This window comes from Mastacembelus armatus, chromosome 3 (genome assembly GCF_900324485.2).
Source record: "Mastacembelus armatus chromosome 3, fMasArm1.2, whole genome shotgun sequence".
In the NCBI taxonomy this organism is placed as follows: Eukaryota; Metazoa; Chordata; class Actinopteri; order Synbranchiformes; family Mastacembelidae; genus Mastacembelus; species Mastacembelus armatus.
Genome location: NC_046635.1, coordinates 9,029,386 through 9,050,118, shown reverse-complemented (window position 1 = coordinate 9,050,118; position 20,733 = coordinate 9,029,386). Strand labels below are relative to the sequence as shown.

The 20,733-nt window shown below is 38.5% G+C and overlaps 1 protein-coding gene across 1 annotated transcript in view; it reads left to right on the top strand.

Moving 5' to 3' along the window:
• fam189a1 (family with sequence similarity 189 member A1) overlaps positions 1-20,733 on the top strand; it is a 73,901-nt gene that overhangs the window by 48,326 nt on the left and 4,842 nt on the right. The window contains exons 3-6 of the mRNA XM_026320278.1: positions 9,197-9,307; positions 12,931-13,095; positions 18,686-18,793; positions 20,389-20,549. Of these exons, the coding sequence (XP_026176063.1) occupies positions 9,197-9,307; positions 12,931-13,095; positions 18,686-18,793; positions 20,389-20,549 (545 nt within the window). The remainder of the gene's footprint in view (positions 1-9,196; positions 9,308-12,930; positions 13,096-18,685; positions 18,794-20,388; positions 20,550-20,733) is intronic.

The window sequence follows — 20,733 nt, the reverse complement described above, 5'->3', positions numbered from 1 at the left end:
TTTTGTTTGTGTCTTTGTTGCAATGAAAGCTGTTCAGCGAGTGCCATTGCTATGAATTTGGTTAAATGTAACAAAGGCAGATAGACCTATCTCATGTGGCAGGTAGAAGTACTATTTTGTAATTGGAAACTCTTACAAAATATCTCCATTTAATCACAATGCAAGATCAGCTGTAAATATTAATCTTAAAGATCAGATGTTAATATGAGCTGGGTTAATCTGCTGCACTGAGCTGAAGTGTGTTGCTCAGGGACACTTGAGTTGCATCTGACAACACACAGAGGCTTCACACCACGTACTCCTGTTGAAGAGTGGCCTCTCTTAAGCTTCCTCACTGCCACCCTGAATAAAGAGTGTGTGTTGTTTCTTTGTACACCAGGCAAGGTGAAGGATATGAGTGTTGCGTGTGTGCTTCAGGACTGTTTTCCCTCTGGTCAGTTCACATTAGCACTACTGGTCTCTGAGGAACAGTCTCCCACTGGTCCTCACTTCACCTGCTCTCTTCTCACATATTGTGTATCTGCCAGGATTGCATCCAGAACAGGACTGCATTTTTTTGGAGCTGTCTCTGTAGTGTTTTTGTTTGCCTCCGTCTAGGCAGTTTAGGGATTCTACACTGTGATTACATATGTTCACTTTGGGGTTTGTTTCACAGCTCTGTATTCCTTTCTAAATTTGCATTACTTAGTTTCCTCAGCTCACTTTGATGTATCTTGTTTGGTATATTATTTAGATTTGTAACATTTACTGCTCTGATATCACAAGTCACATTGGTGCTTATATTTATGCATATTTTTTCCTCTCAACTCTATCCCAAATTTCTGTTCATATTTGCACATATCTATTAAAGACCACATCCCAGAAATCTACATTCTTACTTTTAGCATTATATTTTCTAGAAATAAGATTCTTTAGATTAGTGGGTGAAGGTTTAACTACAGGGAGGCACAGCACGCTATAGCTTCAAATCAACCCTAAACCTGTCCACTCCCCCTGTGAATTGTCTCCAGACACACAAGGAAGACTATTTTCATTCCTAACGCCTAAAGATCATGCAGATGGTTGTAAATAATAAGTGGAAATGGAAAAATAACTCTTTATATCTTGTATGGTAAAACCTCATTTAAAAGATAGGATTGATGATTTTCTGGTTCTGACTTTTTTCACAAATGCTTTACAGAATTTAAACTTAACAATGAATTTCATGTACTCATCTTAATGTCTATAAATCCAGACCCTGTTTTAGCTTATTCAGCATTGCCGTAGGCCTCCATTATTACCTAAAAACTATTCTATTCTATCTGGGTTCTCATTTTAACAAAAGACAACCAAAAAAAAAAAAAACACTCCAAAGCAAAGACTGTACTGTATGTACACCTACATTCTGGTATGTTGTAAAGCTTTATTCAACATTTATACAAATTCTTAATAAGATAAACATGGCCTGTTTATAAATGCTGCAGTTAGCTTTGAAAATCGATCGATAATCTCAGCCTGTCAGTTGGGTTCTACTAAACTCGGCCTGCTGAAAACCTCATTTCGTTCTACTCTTACAATGACATAAAAGGAAATGAACTGAATGAAAAGGACACATATGTGAGATATTAGTACCACACCATGAAGAAAACCAGTGCCAGTAGATTCCCACGTAGATTAAAATTTATCTACCTTCAGGCCATTTGGGAAGCTTTTTGAATCCTTCTCCCTTTTTTTCTTCTTGATTCCTCTGAATTTTATTTATATCACATTGTTTGAGTATAAAAAATCCACACACATATAGTACAAACAGACACAACTACAGTAACCATCCTTGGTCATTAATTTCCCTCCACATGTTCATTTTAGGTGTAAAAATGTCAGGAAGGGAGAAGTTGGGACAAAGGGATGGGCAAAGTGTTAGAGAAAGCCAGAGCAGTGTGTGCAACAGCATGGCTAGCTGGATGAACAGGAACCTTTTGGCTCTAGATAATGCCTGATGAATGATGTCCTCCCCTGAGGCCCCGAGAAGCAGGAAGTGTGGCTCCATATTAATTACAATATGAATTAGATAGACCCCCTTATCTGATGGCTTGTAGTAGGACAGCAGCATGATCCAGGAAGCAGCGGCAAAGGTTTTAGCAAATATTTAGAGCTCAGGTCACGCTGCTCTCCTTCAGTTATTGTGACCATTTTTAGCCTGAAGTATAAAAAGCAAAAGGGTTTTTGGATATTGCTTAATAACTCTGTTTATTAGCTCATTATTTTTTATCATATTTATAGGGAAAGTGTAGCTGAAAAAACCCTGCTTTAGGACTAGTATCTCAGTGTGATAGCCACAAATGACAAAACAGAAATTTCACTGAAAAAAATCAAAACAGTGTACAAGATACAGAGTGTCTTGGGGGTCACAATGCTGGGATGTTTATCTGCATGTTAAAATACTGAAAGGTTAGGAGCAGAACAAGAAATGCCACTGACAGAGAGCAGACAGCTAGTCTATATTTTACTGGTACTGCAGCTGCTGGAATAGATCTAACAACCCTGGCTCTGACAGTTTCTGCTTTGTTAAAGCCTGTATGACTAAACTAGACTATTGGCTAGTGGCTCTGAGAAGATTAACATTGGCAAAAGGGCAGGCCTTTAATGTTTACCACGTTCACCAGCTTAATTTAGAGTGTTAGAATGTTTATGTTATGTTATGTTATGTTTCTCTTATGGAGATGTCACCCTTGTCTTTCAGTGAACCGCCATATGCAAACAGCATCATTTACAAAGTTCCTACTGTACTTCTGCGCTGTGTGAGTGTCTGCTGGGACTAGGTTCATTATAGGACTGTCTCATTACAACAGCCCCCCTACCAAGAGCCCAGGGGAGAGCAGAGAAGGCAGAGCTTCCTTGTTTTAGCTCTTTAGAGGTCAGTGGTTGATTAAAATGTTGAGAAGTGAAGGTTAATCAGCTACTGACCCTCAGGGCGACACTGTCTTTTATGGTCTGTTTTAATCAATAAGTGTGGGCACTAGCACTGAGCTGAATTCCTCTGTCTCCCTATACAGCGCAGCCTTACTCCCCTTATGCGGCCAAGTACTACCTCATACCTATCCAGCCTCATGTGCATGCGCATGATTAAAATGTCAGAGGATGAAATTCAAGCACTGCAACAAGTATGATGTAGGATAGCATGGCTAAAGTCCAGGCTTCATGTCTCAGTGGCCCATGAAAGGTGCTAGACTGCAACTTACACACGATGTCTCAAACCACAGGAACTAATCCATTACATTTTGCTGAGATGCATTTTGGCATGCTGTCAACATGACTACATATCAAAGACTAGAGAGGCAAGGTACTTGTTTTTTAAACTCCTCTAGTCATTAAGAGAAAATTCCAAAATCACATCTGGTGTTCTTATATAACTACCTACAACAATTAGATGCAGCCAGCAGCCACATCAAAAACAATCATCGCTGTGATAATACGTTATGTATTGATTTGTATGTTTGACAAAAGTCTGTGTTTAAATGTAACCTATTAGTTTTCACAGTGAGCAGGAATTTACTATCTTACTTTCATTGTCTTCGTGTAAAGATATCTGGGTGACTTTACTTTCCCCTCCATATGCCCTTTTTCTGATTAATGAGATACACATCAACTCATCAACTTACAAGATGCTCTTAAAATGCCACTCTTTGACGCTTTCTAAGGGTATACATGATTTTTTTTTTTTTTTTGGTATCTCTAAACACATATCTGCACTAGAACGAGGGTTTAAAGTGATCTGTGTTCCTGTGCTGAAGTTGTTCTTCAGCAGGATTAGGGGTCTGTGGAAGTCGTTACATCTGGTTTAGTGGCATGTCCCCTGGGTTCTGCTGCTGAGAGTTACTATCAACACCTCCACTGTTTATTTGGACCAGCACTGAACCCGGGGTTGCTCAACTCCTATCACAACTAATCCTGGTGATGAGATCTGCACACACCCACTAACACACATAAGCTACATATAAAAATATACACCATGGCCCTTGGAGGGGGAAGGGAGCCGAAAGGAGGAGAATTATACCTCATTTATCAGTGGGAACCAGTGAGAACCAACTGTTGCAGCACTGGTATTTTTTTACTTCTCTGTTTATAAAGTCAGGAGGAGGGCCAGTAGGAGAAACACAGTGTTGTTTTTACTGATGTGGCCTGACCCCCAGGTTATGTGTATTTTAACCTATTTCTACATCACTTTAAGTAGCAGAACAATTTACCAGATCTGCATGCTTCTAATGACAATATACAATATTTTTTCACTATTTATTGTCACTATCTTCCCCAGTTCTTTAAAGTGTTTTTTTTCCCCCCAGATGTTTCTGAGCTCTGCAGGGGCTTGAGGATTGATATTGACAATCACAGGGAGAGTGAATCAGAGGGTGTATGATCTGCTGAGCAGGGGCAAAAACAAAACAATTGCTTCCATCTCTTGTGGCTCAGGGATAATTGAAAATAAATAGTGTTGTGTCGCAGTGCTGCTACAGACTAAATAATAATTTGTGCTGCATTCAGAGGATGCTGACAGTATCTCATATTCTCCTTTTATGCAATTCCCATCTGATCAAAACTATCTGATATGTAGTTATGTTGCCCAGAGGGTTTAAACCCCAGCTGTGATGTCTTTACAGAGGCTTATTTAAATGCTGTCAAATTCCATAATGCGGACACTGCTTACCACTTGGGAACTGGACTGTATGAGTCCACAATATATACACATTAGCATTATCTGCTGCCGTGAAAGATCGGTCCCAAAGGGGCAATGGTGAGCTGATTTTGTTCATCACTGGCAGTTATTCAGCCACAATAGGCTGACACCACTATTAGCAGACAAGGAACAAAATCACTGCAGGTTGATTAATCTGCAGATTGTTTTCTAGATTCTCTGGAGTCTGTGTATTCATAGATTAATATGCTAAGTTTTTTTTTTTTTTTTTTTTTTTAGAGAAATTTAGAGATTTGTTTTTCTTTGTAAATTTTTGTTGAAGAAATGAAAATGACAGAACTACTTGAAAATGTTGAAGTAGGACTAACAGATTAAACTTTTAAATATATTTTCAAAATCTTCTAAAAAGGCTGTTTTTGTTTATTGAGTATAGATTGATATGGAAAAAATATATTTATTCATTTGTACTGACACACTATACAAGCTATGCCACAAGAAAGAAAGCTAAAAGTGAAGGCTCTGAATACTTCCTGAAGCCACTTATTACAATATATGTTATTGTAATAAAGTGTATATATAATATAATTTACATGACAAGCTTTAGTTCTAGTTCCTAGTATTACATTGATACATTTCTGCTCAAAATATTGCTGACACATATATGGCCCCCTGGGTCATCTGCTGTATTTTCTATTAAATATTTTTTTTCTTATTAATTGGCTTACACTGAACCAATGAAAGGCGTGTTACTGTTTGCCGCTGCTGCAGTCTAGTTTCCCCACTGAGCACTGAGATGCTTTTCTTATCTCTGACTTGTGCTTCTTCAAATAAACCGAGGTGATGAGTGAGCATAGTTTTTGGGTGTTGATGTTGATGGCAGCCTAAACAGATGGAGGGAGCCTTAGAACGAAAAGACGTGGTGTGTTTGAAACACAGGCACGCCAACATCTGTTATTGCCTGGAACTCGTGATGTGTTTGTTTAGACAACTTTATTGCAGTGCAAGTAAAATGTTGTGTAAATGTGTAAATGTTGATGTTTAGAGTTAGTCCAACAGTTGAACTCACATTTTTACAGATATTTTCCTACTACATTGAAACACCAAGTTAAAGATTTTACACTTTTTTAAATAAACAGTTATTGATTGATTAATTAGATAGATATCGCTGTCATGTCAGTTAAATATAAGGCGACAGTCAGTTTGTGGTTAGTTTACCTTAGCACAAAGACTGGAAACAGGGTAAAAGAGCTCATCTGGGTCTGACCCAATGTTAGCACAGCCAGGTAACTGGCTGCAGCTTTATATTTAACAGATAAGGTAGTATCAATCTTATTATCTTACTTTCAGGCCTGAGAGCCAATAAAATGTGATGTCAAACCCATGTATAAGGTATAAGGTTCTATGGTAATCACCATGTTGTCTCTGTATACTAACTTATAGCCTTTTTCTTCCCTGCCTGTATTGACATGATGCTGTGTTTCTTGGCTTATAACAATAAATTGCATGTGTGCATGAAACAAAACAGGGACCCACTCATAACAATATTGCCCCATAGCACTACCAGTGGTCAAAAACTCTACAGGGTATTTATTTAGCTCATAGCCCTGTATATATTCATGCTGCCCACCAAACTATACATCTCAAGTGTATACAAAAAAAAAAAAAAAAACTCTCCAGACTCATTTTTTACATATGGGCCATCCTCACATCATCCCTTATCTCTGCAGTTGAAAGAACTAATGCAGCTGACTGAAGGATGGGAAAAGGCAAAGCTAAAGCCAAATTATTTGTACCTCAGCAAGAATTATGGAGAATTACTCTGATACACCTGAACCCTGGGTCTTATATTCTTTGAGTGTGTGTCATGGAGATGAATGGTGATTGTGTTATGGTGTATTGTCCTCGGCAGTGAGTGCTAAACGATGTGATGATGACATGCAGTGTAAATTTGTCTCGGCTGCTACAGCGACATTGTGCCACGTGCGTGTTTTTCCTGTGCGTGTTTGCCTCTTTGGCATGCTGAGGGCAGCGCAGCAGTAACTAATGACTAACTGCTAAATGGTGCTATGTGATCCTAAATAATAATGAGGAGGCATTGGTGTGGGGCCAGGCATGACAATCGGCTCAGCATAGACACAGAGCGTGGGAGACACACAGGTGACACTCAGGTCACATAGGCCTGGAGAAGACAAATCAAGAGGGTTTATTGTTGAACTTTTTCACTCTTGTTGAAAACACAATTTGTTCAATGTGATTCTAAACCAATAAGGTCAGTGGCAGCTGTTTTTTTTTTTCTTTCATAGTTGTAGTCCTTTGACTGTAGCTGCAGATTACAATCAATCTGATACAGATAGATAAAAAAACAGTTATGTAAATGCACGGAATCAAAAATTAAATATCCTTTTCAAATTGTGTGATATTATTGCTGCAAACTTATACAGTCACTGGAGTGAGATTGTTTTCTCCTCAGATAGAACTGCAGCTGGTTATTATTTAAGACACATCACTGTATCTGACTGGCTCAAATAGCAACAGGGCAAATCCAAAGATATTTCACTACAATAAAACTTATGGCCTGTGTCTCAGCGAAGGAGCTTTTACTGTCACAGGTTTGTACATTTCAGTATCCCCATCATGTAAGTTATTGTTATGGCATCATTCAAAGAGTGGCTGCAGATAAAGTTTGCAAGTAAACATTTTTAAAAGGAAAGCAAGATGTAAAAAGGTCAATTTTAACACCTCAACATACAATTTCCCCCTTGTATTTTGCAACTTAAGCTTAAGTTAAGTACTGTAAGTTCTCACAGCGGAATATTAAGAGATCATTTGTGACAATACATTCGTCATGATTTAGTAGAAACACAGAATGAACTTTAACAATAATGAATCCAGGTTTTGGGGAAATAAAGGCTGCTCACTGGACTTTGCTGGTCAGTTAGTTCATTAATTAGATTGCTAAATTTTAGTTTGGGGAAAACACCATTGTGCCATTTGCTATAGTTTTTTTTTTTTTTTCTAGATGGCTCATCATCCATCACTGGGCACTGGATGCATATGACGCTTTTGCATTTTTGACTAATAGTACATTAGTATTCCTCTAGCTATGCAGGCCAGCTGGCCAGAAACAACAATGGCACAAAAGGAATTTGCTTATAGAGATCTTGGTAGGTCATACAGTAAATATACACGTATGATCCTGAGTAAATGTATTTGTTTTAGGGATATTAATTTCCTTAATAATGTGTATAATAAGATGTCTGTTAGGACATTATGTGGCCTGTAGTTTTGACTATATCAGATTATTGCAGAGTTTGGGACCATTCCTGGAGGGTTGATTTTATTCTAATGCAGCTGGTCAACCAGAGAACCAGACAGCTGATATCACATTCAAATGAAATTCTAATTAATCAGATCTACAAATCTTCACCACCATGGCACTACATAGTCTTCTTCTGTCTGTCTCCACTCTTCCAGATCACTGTCCCTTGGCTGTTCTCATTTTTTTTTTTTTTTTCATTTTTTAAAATTTCATTTGTTTTGATTTTCTTACTAGTTGCAATTTCTTTTACTCTTTTCTGTTTTTCTGATTTCCTCTTTGCCACCCACAGAGGCGCTCCCCAGGCTCGCTCATTGGCTTCTCGATCTTTCAATTTTCTGTGATGGTGAAAAGCACTTAAACTTATCACTCCATCTGTTTATTACACACTATGTCCAGTTCCTTCCCTACCCCCTTGCCCCACTCCCCTCCTCTCCATCTGTGTATGTGTCTTCTCAACAACCTTTATACTCCTGTTTTATATATTTTCCGCACAATTTGTAAATATCACGTCAGTGTCTTGTGTCATTGTGATTTGTGATCAAATTGATCAATCACAAGCTTGTGAAAAGTTTATTGCAGTCATGATGTTTCCACAAAACCACTAGTCATGGAGTCTATTTAGATTATGTTCTCAATTGAAAAACTCTTTCCATTACACTTGACATGAAATTTAAAGTACATTGCCATATTTCTGCTAAATGGATTGATATTCATGGGCCTGTCAGCTAGGAAAAACAGAAGCATTTACCCTGAGGAGAAGGGGCCCAAGGGGATGTTTGATGTAAAAGTACATCCTGACTGGTCCACATTAACAGCTACACAACTGTTCAGATGTCTAGGAAGATAAAAAGAGTTCACTGTGCATTGAGAGTTTCTGTCTGTCAATAAGTTGTTTCTTGTGTCACTGGGTGAAAGGCTTTCCTGTAATTATGATTTCTCTCTCCTCCGGACTCTGGAGGTCTGTGGATAAACTGGTTATTGATTTCACTTGACATCAGTGCCAATTTCCTTTTTGGTGATCAGTTGAAATGCCTGTGAGCGACGATTGATTAGCAAAATACACTGTTCCTCTGGTGTTACAGACGCTTTCAGACATAATATCAGAAAGATCTAAGTGCAGAACTAGTGTTAGTCAGCAGAAAAAAAGTCACATTGTCCTTGTTTTATTCGTTTTTCTTATCTTTCACTCTCCTCTTTCTCCGCCACAGATCACATTCTTCATGCTGCTGTCAGCAGTGTGTGTGATGCTCAACCTGGCAGGCTCAATCCTCTCCTGCCAGAACGCTCAACTGGTCAACTCTCTGGAAGACTGTCAACTGGTGAGAGACCAACTGGACCTTAACCCCACTTTATACTCTCCACATGTGGATGAAAAGTCGTTTCTGTTTTAAGTCATTTAATCTGACTGTCAGTCAGGGTGGGACTAGTTGTGTCACACTTTACATAATTAACTATGATGAAAAATATAGGAAACTCCTGCACATGACTGATACTTATACAGAGACTATCGTAATTTTATTCAGAAATACTTTTTTATATTATAGTCCACAACTACAACAATAAAATAGCTTGAGTCTCTAAAATACTGTTCAGATTGCATCGTAAAACATTGTACTTCTGTTTTTCACTTCCTAAGTTAGTATGCTATAGAGTGTCCATCCATTCAGCCATTGCTAATCCTGGCATTTCCAGGGTCACGGGGGGCTGGAACCAATCCCAGCTGACACTGGGTGAGAGGCGGGGTACACTCTAGACCGATCACCAGTCTATCATAGGGCTAATCCATAGAGACAGACAAACACTCACATTTACACCTGTGGGCAATTTAGAGTTACCATTTAACCTAATCCCAATCTGTATTTCTTTGGACTGTGGGAGGAAACTGGAGTACTGAGAGGAAACCCACACAGACATAGGAAGAACATGCAACGTTCACATAAAAAGACCTCAGGTTAAAAGAGGATTCAAACTCAGAACCTTCTTGCAGTGAGCCTTGTTAACCACTGTGCTTCTGTGCTACCCACCATAGTGTGAGATTAGAATTTAAATTGGACGGTAGAGCAGCAAATGCAGCAATATTTTCATTTTTATGGCATTTCTTCCTCCATTTGATCTTTCTTTAATAAAACTTTGTAGGTCTGAGCTAATCACAAACTTTGAGGATTTTAATTAGCGTATTAGAATTTCTAATGAAACCATCAGGGCCTGAATAGAAAAGCAGCGCAGAAAACAAAACTACACATCATTATCCTGCTAAATGAATGTCATAAACTTGGACGATACCCATTTGGGGCTGTGGTCCTGAATCCTCTCTGCTGCTTTTCTCTTTAATGCCTGCACAGTTACTGCAGGTAAATACACAACAGTTTTTTCATGCATTTTTCTGCATCTGGTCTTCTTTTCTGTTCTTTTCAGCCACAGCTTTACGTTCTCAAAAGTTGTCATTGAAGTAAAGCAACTCAGCAACAGTGCACTGCTGGCTGTCTCTGTTTAAAAAATGATAATGCAAACACATAAATTGTGACCAGCTGGACTGAACCATCCGTAGTTTACTGTAGAGGGAGATAAATGTGAGTCACTGGTCGTTTACCCAGGGGGGAAAAGTCCTGGTTCTCGTCATGACCGCTTCTTTTGGAGGATCGCTGCAATTTATGGCCAAAATTACACCCCTCTTCTCAGTAATTAGTAAGTGTAATCAAAGTGCACATACTCGTGCCTTTTTTAGCTCTATCAGTATGTCCTATCTGACACCAATCCATTAAGATTAGCTCTGTTTCTGTATCTTCCATTATTACATTTCTTTGACATGATGAAGGCTCAGAGTGCATCATAAACGTGCGCCTTGTACTTCTGAAATGCTGGCAGCCCCATTTTCTATTCAAATACAAATATTTGTTGTATGTTTAAAACCTTTACCAAACTATTTCAAATTGCTTTTTTGCATTCAAAGTCTTGTCCTTTTAACTTGACAAATGATGGCATTCCCTGAAAATAACAATATATGTCTGTGTATCATATTTTTTAAATGTCATCACTAACACGTGTAATGATTACCTGTTTTCAGCCCTCTATTGATTACGGAGCTCAGAATGCCTCTTTTCCTGACTTTGTTCTGGAGATTATTGAAGATGCAGTGATTGTACCATAAGTCACATCACAAGCTGTAAAATGTCACTTGAAAGTGTGAGACTTGTGTTGTGTGTGTTATGCTGTTATGAGTCCACATTTGTGATTGTCAGCACACGGCAGGCTGACAGGCAGCTCTTCTGTTCTGAGCAGGCTGTAGAACTGAGTCAGATTCGCCAAAGTGAACTGAACTGTGTGTCTGTTAGTGACTAATGGCTCATGATGATCTTGGCTGTCTTTGCAAGAGAAAATAATAACTAAAATACAGATAAACACATTTTTCAAAAGAGCAAAAGAGTACTGCACTGAATTGGAACTGGACTTCCATAAAATTGGAGAATAAAAGAGATCATTCAGGATAGCGGTTAAAATCAAAGCAATGGAGGCTGAGATGTCTTGAATACAGACAAATTTACAGATGCATTAAAAGGACCATTATACTCCTTCAGAAGTGTTTGCTTGATGGACAAACAGCTTCTGACTGCCTCACCCCCACACCGTTCCAGTGTTGTAATTTGGGCATCTTTGTAACTTTCCAAACCTGACACTCAGACATCAAACACTCACTTCATGCAGTGCGTCTACTTTCTAAAATTTTTATACAGCTATTTCTGTCACTTTTCATTTGTACAGCCAAGTACAGTTCTTTGAGAAAAGGGCTTAAAAGCATGCACTGTTGTTTATGAACAGCATCTTTCTGATAGATCCTTGTCAGTACTTATGTTCAAAACTCCGTGCAGCTCGTTTGAAGCATAGATTTTCTGTTTAATTTGTTTTTGTTTTTTTTTTGTTTTACTCTCATTGAGACTGAGAGCTTATTTTCAAGGGAAATCTAAGACACATTGATAAGAATGTCCATCCAACGTTTTGACCCAGTAAGTTGTGATGAATTTATGACATGACATGACATGACAATGTAGATACATGTTAAGTTGGGATAAGCCCTGGTCATCTGGCTTATTGTCTAAGACTCTAGAAAGTTCCTGCAGCTGTTTTCACATTTGGAACAGCACTCCCTGTGATTACTGAGCTGAGGGTCGACACCCTGCTATTTTCAACAGAGGTGTTAACGCCACAGAAAGCAGGGGAATTCATTGTACTTCGAAACTGGATTTTTAAGCTTTCTCTCCTGCAGCTAGTGATCACAAGTAGTGAACACTGAACACTTCACATTTTCATAATGAGATGCAAAGCTGATTTTTTAAGATGAATTTATAGTTCCTGTCTATTCCATGAAATGAAGAACTATCAAGTCTCTTGTGATTCAGCCAGCACCCAACCCACTAACCCAACCACTTCCATATTAAAAGCAGCTTTTCTCCTTATACAAGTGAGACCAGCCGAGAAGACCAACTTTGCTGCTTTATGTGGCTCCCCAGAGATCCTCCCCAGTCGTGACTGAAATATTAACGTTCCTAATCTCCTCTCCCCAATGTAATTAACCCATACTTGTTGGGTTCATGTCCTGCTTTCTCTCAATCTGGGACACATAGCAGAGGTATGCTCTACCTCGATCCCTCCCTGGGTAGTTCCTCATATATTACTGTCTTTGTCTTTTTGTACGTTTCATGTGCAGCTGTATTGCAACAATGATATATCATTATTCTGTATTCTATATATGTATCTTTAATCTTTATGAGTACATACGTTCATTTAAAATAGTCAGGTTTTCCACAAATGTATGTTTCAGGACAAATTACAGAAGAACACCAAGCTCAGGTCTGATTTGTGCATGTGTGTGTGTGTGTGTGTGTGTGTGTGTGTGTGCGTGCGTATGTCTGTGTGCATTTTTGCGTATGTGGCGTGCATGCATGAGTGTGGATGTGTGTTTCCCCCATCTCGCCCCCAGCTCAAGTTTGACAGCGATGGAGTGTGTGTATGCTGCGAGCTACAGCAGCAGAGTTCGAGCTGCAACAACCTGGGAGAGACACTGAAACTAAATCCGCTGAGGGACTGCAACACCATACGCCTACGCCTCAAGGTGAGTGGGAGCCAGCATGTGTTTGTAAAGTGTTGAATGTGAGAGCTGTGGTTTTTTTCACACACACAAAAAACACATTAAATTACTTTTCAGTATGTTTAAATGGCAGCTGAACTGGATGAAATTCTCAAAGCAGGTTTTTGACAGTTTTGCAAATCGAACTGCATGTTGGATTTGTGTTGTGGGCTTTAACCTATCTGCCCTTGTGGCTATGGTAACAACACTGTGTACACTAGTATTATGTTGTTTTCATGCCACAGAAAACAATGGAGATGTTGCATGTCACACTCTAGCAATGTCTCACTGTACAAACTCCTCTGGTGCACCCACCACGAGTGAGAGATATTGATTTGCATGGCCATGTTTCCTTCTGCGTTCAGGGTTGGTGTCACCAGTGTGGACTGAAATTCATCTGTGTGGCCAGATTAAGATTCAACTCCGGAAACAGCATCAAATCTCACAAATATGATCTGTAAAAGTAAAAGTACATATTTATGTATTTTCTTAGGAAAGAGTTGAAATTTTAAAGAAGTCTTGATAAAATAGATTTAGGCCTACACAGTCCCTTAAGCTACTTGATTTTTATCTGCAGCCACTACATAACAAGATTTTAATCCTGCTAGCAGATTGACTCTCTATGGATCACAATGTCAGTCCCCACAGCATGAATTTAGTGAATCCTTTATTTTTCCTCAAGTGGTGTTTTAGTAGTGTTTTAAATAAATACCTCAGTTACTGTGAGCATGAACTTGGGTTGAGACATTTATGTTTTCCTCAGAATGAGGAATGTCCCCAATTATTTGTTCCCTCAGCCTCAGCTGTACTTGGTGCTGAGTGCTAATTAGCAAATGTTATCATGCTGACACGTTAAACTAAGATGACTAACAAGGTGAGCCGTATACCTGCCTAACATCAGCATGTTAGCTCTGTCATAGTGAGCGTGTAAGCATGCTGACAACAGCATTTAGCTCAAAGCACTGACGAAGTACATCTTCACGCAGCCACTAACATGTTTTTACCAGATCTGTCTTATTATACCTGACTAGAATAATACCGTCAACTGAATAACAGGCAGTAGTTGTTAGAAAATAATTCTTACATTGCTAATCAAGTATAAAGTGATGTCTTTAAGTTTTATTTCGTATTGTGTAACATATCCCATGTGAGAACAATCAGATGCCATAAAATACAAAACAGTGTATATGTTCAATCTCAGATTAATTGGACAGGAAGCGGAGAATGGCAACAGCATTTGTCTTTTGCCAAAAGGCAGACCTCTTTGTATGCAGAGGGTATATAGCCTGGGCTGGCTGTAGTTTGCAAGTGCATGCTCTTGGTAGATTATCTTGACTCGGAGTGTCTGCAGGAATGATATACAATATGTGCCACTGTGCCTTTATTGGATAATGACAATCATATCCATTTATTTTATGTCCCTGATTGATTATAAAACATTGATAACCAAATAAAACACTTCTCAAGATGAAGCATGCTTATGGAAAGAGGAAAGATCAAGTACATTTGTCATTGTGGTCATAGCTCATTAAAAGAGATATGGGAATTGGTGCTATAAACCTTTATTAAGTGCGAAAGTAGTCAGATGTATTGAATTATGTTTCAAAGGAAACTGCCGTGCCCCAGTCCCCCGAGTCCTCGACCATTTCAGATGGCTCTTAGGCCGTCGTTGATCCAAATGAACTCATGATGCAGCTGCCAAATAGTTCATTAGCCAATAAAATACACTGTGTATTCGGAGTACCAAATTATCTCAGTAGGTAAACTAAATAGTGGCACCACCTTTGTTTACTTAGTAACAGCTCTTTTACATTTAAAAGTTTTATTCATCAAGAAGCAGTCAGTACAGGCTGACAAGTGCCATTGACTTTAGCAGCACATTTAATTTCTCCATTCCTCTTCTTTTTGTTACACTGCCTGAAGGTGTAAATCATCAGGGGGAGGAGTATTGAGATAAACTATGATTTCCTGTAAGGAATGTGTGTGTGTATGAATATGTAATGTGAATGTGTAACCTCTCTGAGAAACTCACCAACCAGTTTGGCTTGGGGCAAGGTATCTTCCAGAGGTTAAAAATCTGGTGAGCAGGCATGTTAAACAGTTTCTCTAGAGGTATTATTACCTTTCTTTGCCTGGAAGGATTTATTATGTCATTATGTACATTATGGACACAGGGGAAATCACAGAAATGCACCATCTCACATCTGCATGGCAGATGCAGAACAATAACAAAAATGAGCTCAGATGAAATCATCATAAATATTTCTTGTTTTAAGATTGTTTGGTGTGAACAAAACAGACTGCTGAGATTTTTAGTTTGGATTGAAAACTGTAACATCATACTTGTCAGGAATAGAATAATAAATTTATAGATTTACTGCATTTCCATCCTTGGCCCTGATGTTTATCTGTAGGATTAATTGCAATATTTCATCCCATGCAGCTACAGATCACACATGCATGTCAGCAGCCAGCTCATAATCAGCTGTGGCATATTCAAAACCTTTTTACCAAAGAATTTGAGGTGGGTGTTGAATTGTGTGGCTTGGTGGTTAGCACTGTTTAAAACATTATTCAGACCTATAGTTCCTTCACAAATCCTCCATACTTTCTTCCAACACAAAATATGTTCCAAAAATGTTAGCTTTCAAAATAAATATGAGTTAGTTGTATTTTATAGTTGGCACTACACAACTTAAAACTCACTGGTTCCAGCTGGCATCATGTCTGCTTTAACTTCCAGCTCATGCAGACTTGGCCTTTAGGATCTAGTTACTGGCTACCAGACATGTTTGAAAAACAGTTGCAGGGCCAACTTGATCCATTTAACATCTAATACTTCAAAGGGAAGGATTAATGAATCATGGGAAATAATTGGAACAAGTTTGAGGTACCTGCACCATGAAAATAAACGACTACCTCACACATTTCAGCAGGGGAGGCACCTGTCCTTGGTGCAAAAAGTCTAATACGAGTTGGTTTCTACTGCCACAGGTAATTACACAACCAGTCAAAGGTTTGGACACATTTCCGCATTGAACTCAATGAGAAAGTGTGTCCAAACCTGTAAATGGTAGTGTATTTGACTGCTGAATCTGGTCAGTAATGCGTTCAACAAGCTGGAAAAACACTTCATGTGATAACCAGGGAGCTTCATTAATGAGCCTCTGCCCATGATAAAAATGTCATTGCTAGGAGTCTGTGTTGTTTGAGTCACATGCTTAGAATTGACAGTACTTCCAGTACACACAGACTTTATCTTTGGCAACAGGTTCCTGGATTTGATTGAAAAACAGAGCTGGCAAATCGGAACGCTACATTTGACATTTCCCAACTTAATCCGTTTATTGTCAAACACTTTTAACCCCTTACCAGACACCACTCATTTCTGTAGACAAGCTGAAATTTAAATAATTATTTTATTTTTCACATTTATTACATTAAATGCATTCATAACCTTGGTCTCTTTTGAGAGGTAAGTCCAAATTTTACAGCTAAAAGGGAAAAATGAGTATAAGCCATATTGTGCCAAGGTTACAGAGCTATAAACATGGTACAAATGTAAGTACTCATAGTGAAGAGAAAATAAGCCCGGTAGTAGTAGTACATTTTATTTCACCATATCAATCAGGCACTAAAAATTAGCTTTTAGATTTCTGCATTGTTTAGAGAAATAAATAAAATAAAGATTTATAGTCCAGTGCAAACTAAAAGACATCTAAAGTACTGTTACTATGGCCAAAGAGTCCCACAGATGGAACTGTGTCTTTAATGGTACAGAGGAAGTAAAATGAATCAAGGAAAATAATTGGAACCTCCTTTTAAAAGTCAAAGTCCCTGCACCTCAAAAACTAACCACTATCTCATAGATCTCAGCAGGGGAGGTGACTGTCCTTTGTACAAATTTTCAGAAGTTTAATTGGAGTAGTTTTTTTAATGTCACTGGTAATTATGTGCCTCCTGAATCTGGTGAATAATCTGTGCAACAAGCTGGAAAACATTTTTTTGTGATAACTGGGGAGCTTCTTTCAAGAGGCTGTGCCCACAAAAAAAAAAGTAGTGATTCAGTTCTGTTTGAGTTGTGCTGATTCATTTACAGCAGATAAATCAGTGTTGCATGAATCCCAGAATTTATCCTAGAGAGATACGTTCCTTCTACAAACTGAATGTAGTATCCATTCACTGTTCATACGACTTCCACAGCTTCATGTCTCATAGTCAGAGACAAACACAATCTGAGACCTCAAATCAGTGTCTTTTTTTCCAGTCTATCCTTCTCCTAGATGCAATTTCTAGGAGCTAATCATTGAAATTATTTTCTTATCCAGCCTGTCTTGGTGTAGACTGTAGCTGTAGTACATATAGCTGGATAAGTTCTAGGGTGACTGATTCACTTCTTCTCGCTTTGCTGGTAGATATTTAAATTAAAACATCCAAAATCAAAGTCTCCACCACACATTCACTCCTGTTTCTGCCTTTTCTCTCCTCCTCCCTGTCTTCATTTTTTGGCAGGTGGTAATAATAGTTGTGATAATGGTATCACCCTAGATGTCATGTGAATTGAATTTATTGTGACAGATGAACTCTGAGAAGTTTATAAAAAAGTGTCTATTTTGTGATTGTGCTGAAGCGTCTAAGGGAAACGTGGATCACATAGACATATTTAAGTACATATTTAAATGATATTTAGTTTTTCTCATTTTGGACTAGCAATAAAAGCTGTTATCGTCCTTTCTCCTCTCACTTTGTGTGCTAGACAGTTGCTATTCCCAGAGCCAATTTCCAGGCAGGTGGTATTACTGTTCCTGCGCTCTTCTGAAATTAATTCACATAGCATAGTTATTATAGGTTCATTTGTTAAGACATGGTTAAAAATGGAACCACTTAAAGATACTTATTTTCTACCTTTTTTGATGCATAGCACAAACAGCAGTATAATGGGAGTGCAGTCATAAGTCTTTTTTTCAGATTCAGAGTGCTCGGCTAGTATTTCACCAGCATGCACATTTATTTTTGCTGACAGATTCAGTACCCCTTTGTCCCCTTGCTGTTCACTGCATTGCCAGAGTGTTAATGTGTATGTGCCTGTGCTTAACCTTGGAGGTTCATGAGTTCTTCCACTAGCATTAAATTTGTTTCCATGCACACAAACCTCATATCTCTTTTCATCAGTATTTTTACTTTAGCAGTACTTTTATTCTAGAAATGTTGGAAATGCAGCTTAGACTCTTATTGTGTGCTTGTCTTACTAAACCACATATCTGTAGAAGTGTTGTCTTCCTGCGGTGCCACACTGCTGTGTTTTCTAAACCTAGTTACCTTACTGATGACATCAACACTCTTTGCGTCACTTTCAGTTCTTTTTTTTTCGCCTTTTGCTCCACATGCACCTCTCTTTGTTCTTATATTCCTCATCTTTAAGAAGTTCATAATGTTTATTGCTTCCTCTTCCTCTCTTCTCTCTTCGCCTGTTCTCCTAAGTTTTTGTACGTTATTTTGTTTTTCACACTCTTCCTCTTCTTGTTTTGTTCCCTCTTCCTCTAACACTCTCCTCATCTTCTCACTTTTCCTTTAGGAGCTGCTGTTTAGCGTATGCGCCCTTAATGTCATCTCCACCATTGTGTGCGCCCTAGCCACTGCCATGTGCTGTATGCAGATGGTGTCAACTGATGTGCTGCAGATGGTGAGTGTGGTGAAAGGCTGACAGCAACGACAGCAGACTTTATTTTCTTTTCATTGACCACCCTGAAGTCTGAAGATCACTATCATCAGGTTAGGTAAACACATACAGTACATCTCAGAAATGATGTGCTGACCTTCCTCCAGTTATGGAGAGTGCGAGTTTTTGGTTGAATCATCCAGTTTGGTAAATACAGCTTAGTGTAAACACACACAGGGAGGATCAGTTGCCACAGGACCTCTCTCAGCGTTCAACTGCACTGAAAAAATATTTTGGATTTGAAAAAAACAGCTGCTCACTGGAAGACCACTGGTACGCCATCCTCAGTATGACCCCCTTTTGTCATTTTGTGTTGAACAATTAAACTATTACCAACAGCTAAATGCTCTCGGTAATGAGGAAAAATTAGTACGGTCAAGCTCCCTTTGTGTTTCAACAATAGCTATTTCATGCCTCTAAACACATCAGCAGAAGAGAAGAAAAAGCTACACAGCTAATATGATACCAAAAATAAAATACCTTTGCAATAATATCAGATTGTGAAACATTTGACATGTTTTATGGAATATGCTGTAAATTATGTGCATGCTGAAATGATTTTGGATAATAAAAGTTGGCCGGCAGTCAGTTTGATAAGAGGTTGAAAAGGTAGGAAATCACAGTGAAGGATGGAGAACTACACAGAATTTGCATACAATTATTATGGATTATTTGAAGAATATAAGCTTTAATACAGACTACAAAAGCTGCATAATAAATCAACTGTGATACTCTATGATGGTAACACAAGGTGAGTTAGACAGCAGTTAAAAATGTAAATGGGGAAATACATTCTTATCGTGACATAAGGTTTTAATTTGCTTCAGTCCCTGCTTCAGTGGCCAGTATATAAACAGTAGATGATAGTTCTTAGAGCGTCTCTACTGGGTCAATTAATATATTGACTTTTGTTGATACTTTTTAATGACCAGTCAATTAGGGGCATTTATTCATATTATTTTCAGTTTAGGCAGAAAAATATGTCATGCAGATACTAGAGAATAGTATTTCATGAACATCATGAACATGCACACTGTAAGGAAAATCTCGATAAACTCGAACGGCTGCAACACAGTGGCACCTATTGATTCAGAGGGAGGTAAAAGACAAAATCACTGTTTTCTAAAAGTCTTGCAGAGTTTCCAGGAGTGCCTAGTTTCCCATTTACCACAAGAAGTGTTAACCTTTTATTTATCTCAGTAAATTTAGCAAAGTCAATAGCAGCAGTGGCAGCCTAAAGATTAGAAAAACAGGGTGGCTGTGTCTGGAAGGTTGTCCCATTTAGGCATTTCTGAGTGAGGATATTCAATGTGTAGTGCTTTAAAAACTTCTTTTGATCTGCCTCTAAGCAAGGAGCCTGACTTATAGTTACTGCATTAGAGCTTGTTCAATGGCCAGCAACAGCAAATACATGTAACCTCTTGCCATAGCAGCATAAAGGTGCATATTACATTTGTGCAGACATTTGTTGGGCAAATTATAGTTTAAAATCATGATTACAATAATTGCTAAGTGTATTAAAGACCTGATAATGATTCTTTTTTTATGCTATGTTTTAGTTTATGCCACACAGAGCGCGAGCACTAAATGCTGACTGTATGACCCCCCATGGCACCATCCTCCATCAAACACTGGACTTTGATGAGTTTATTCCTCCCATCCCCCCTCCACCATACTACCCCCCAGAGTACACCTGCACCCCCTCAATGGATGGCCAGAGGTGAGAAAATAAATATTACTCATCAGCAGCACATCAGATGAACTCAGGTCTAACAATTCTCTACCTTGGTATTTATCATTGTGTTGTTTGATTTACTAAAAAATTGTGTTGTACTGTACTGTACTGTTCATAAAGGTTCATTTTGGTTAGGTACTTAATTGTAGTCACAATAAATTACTAGATG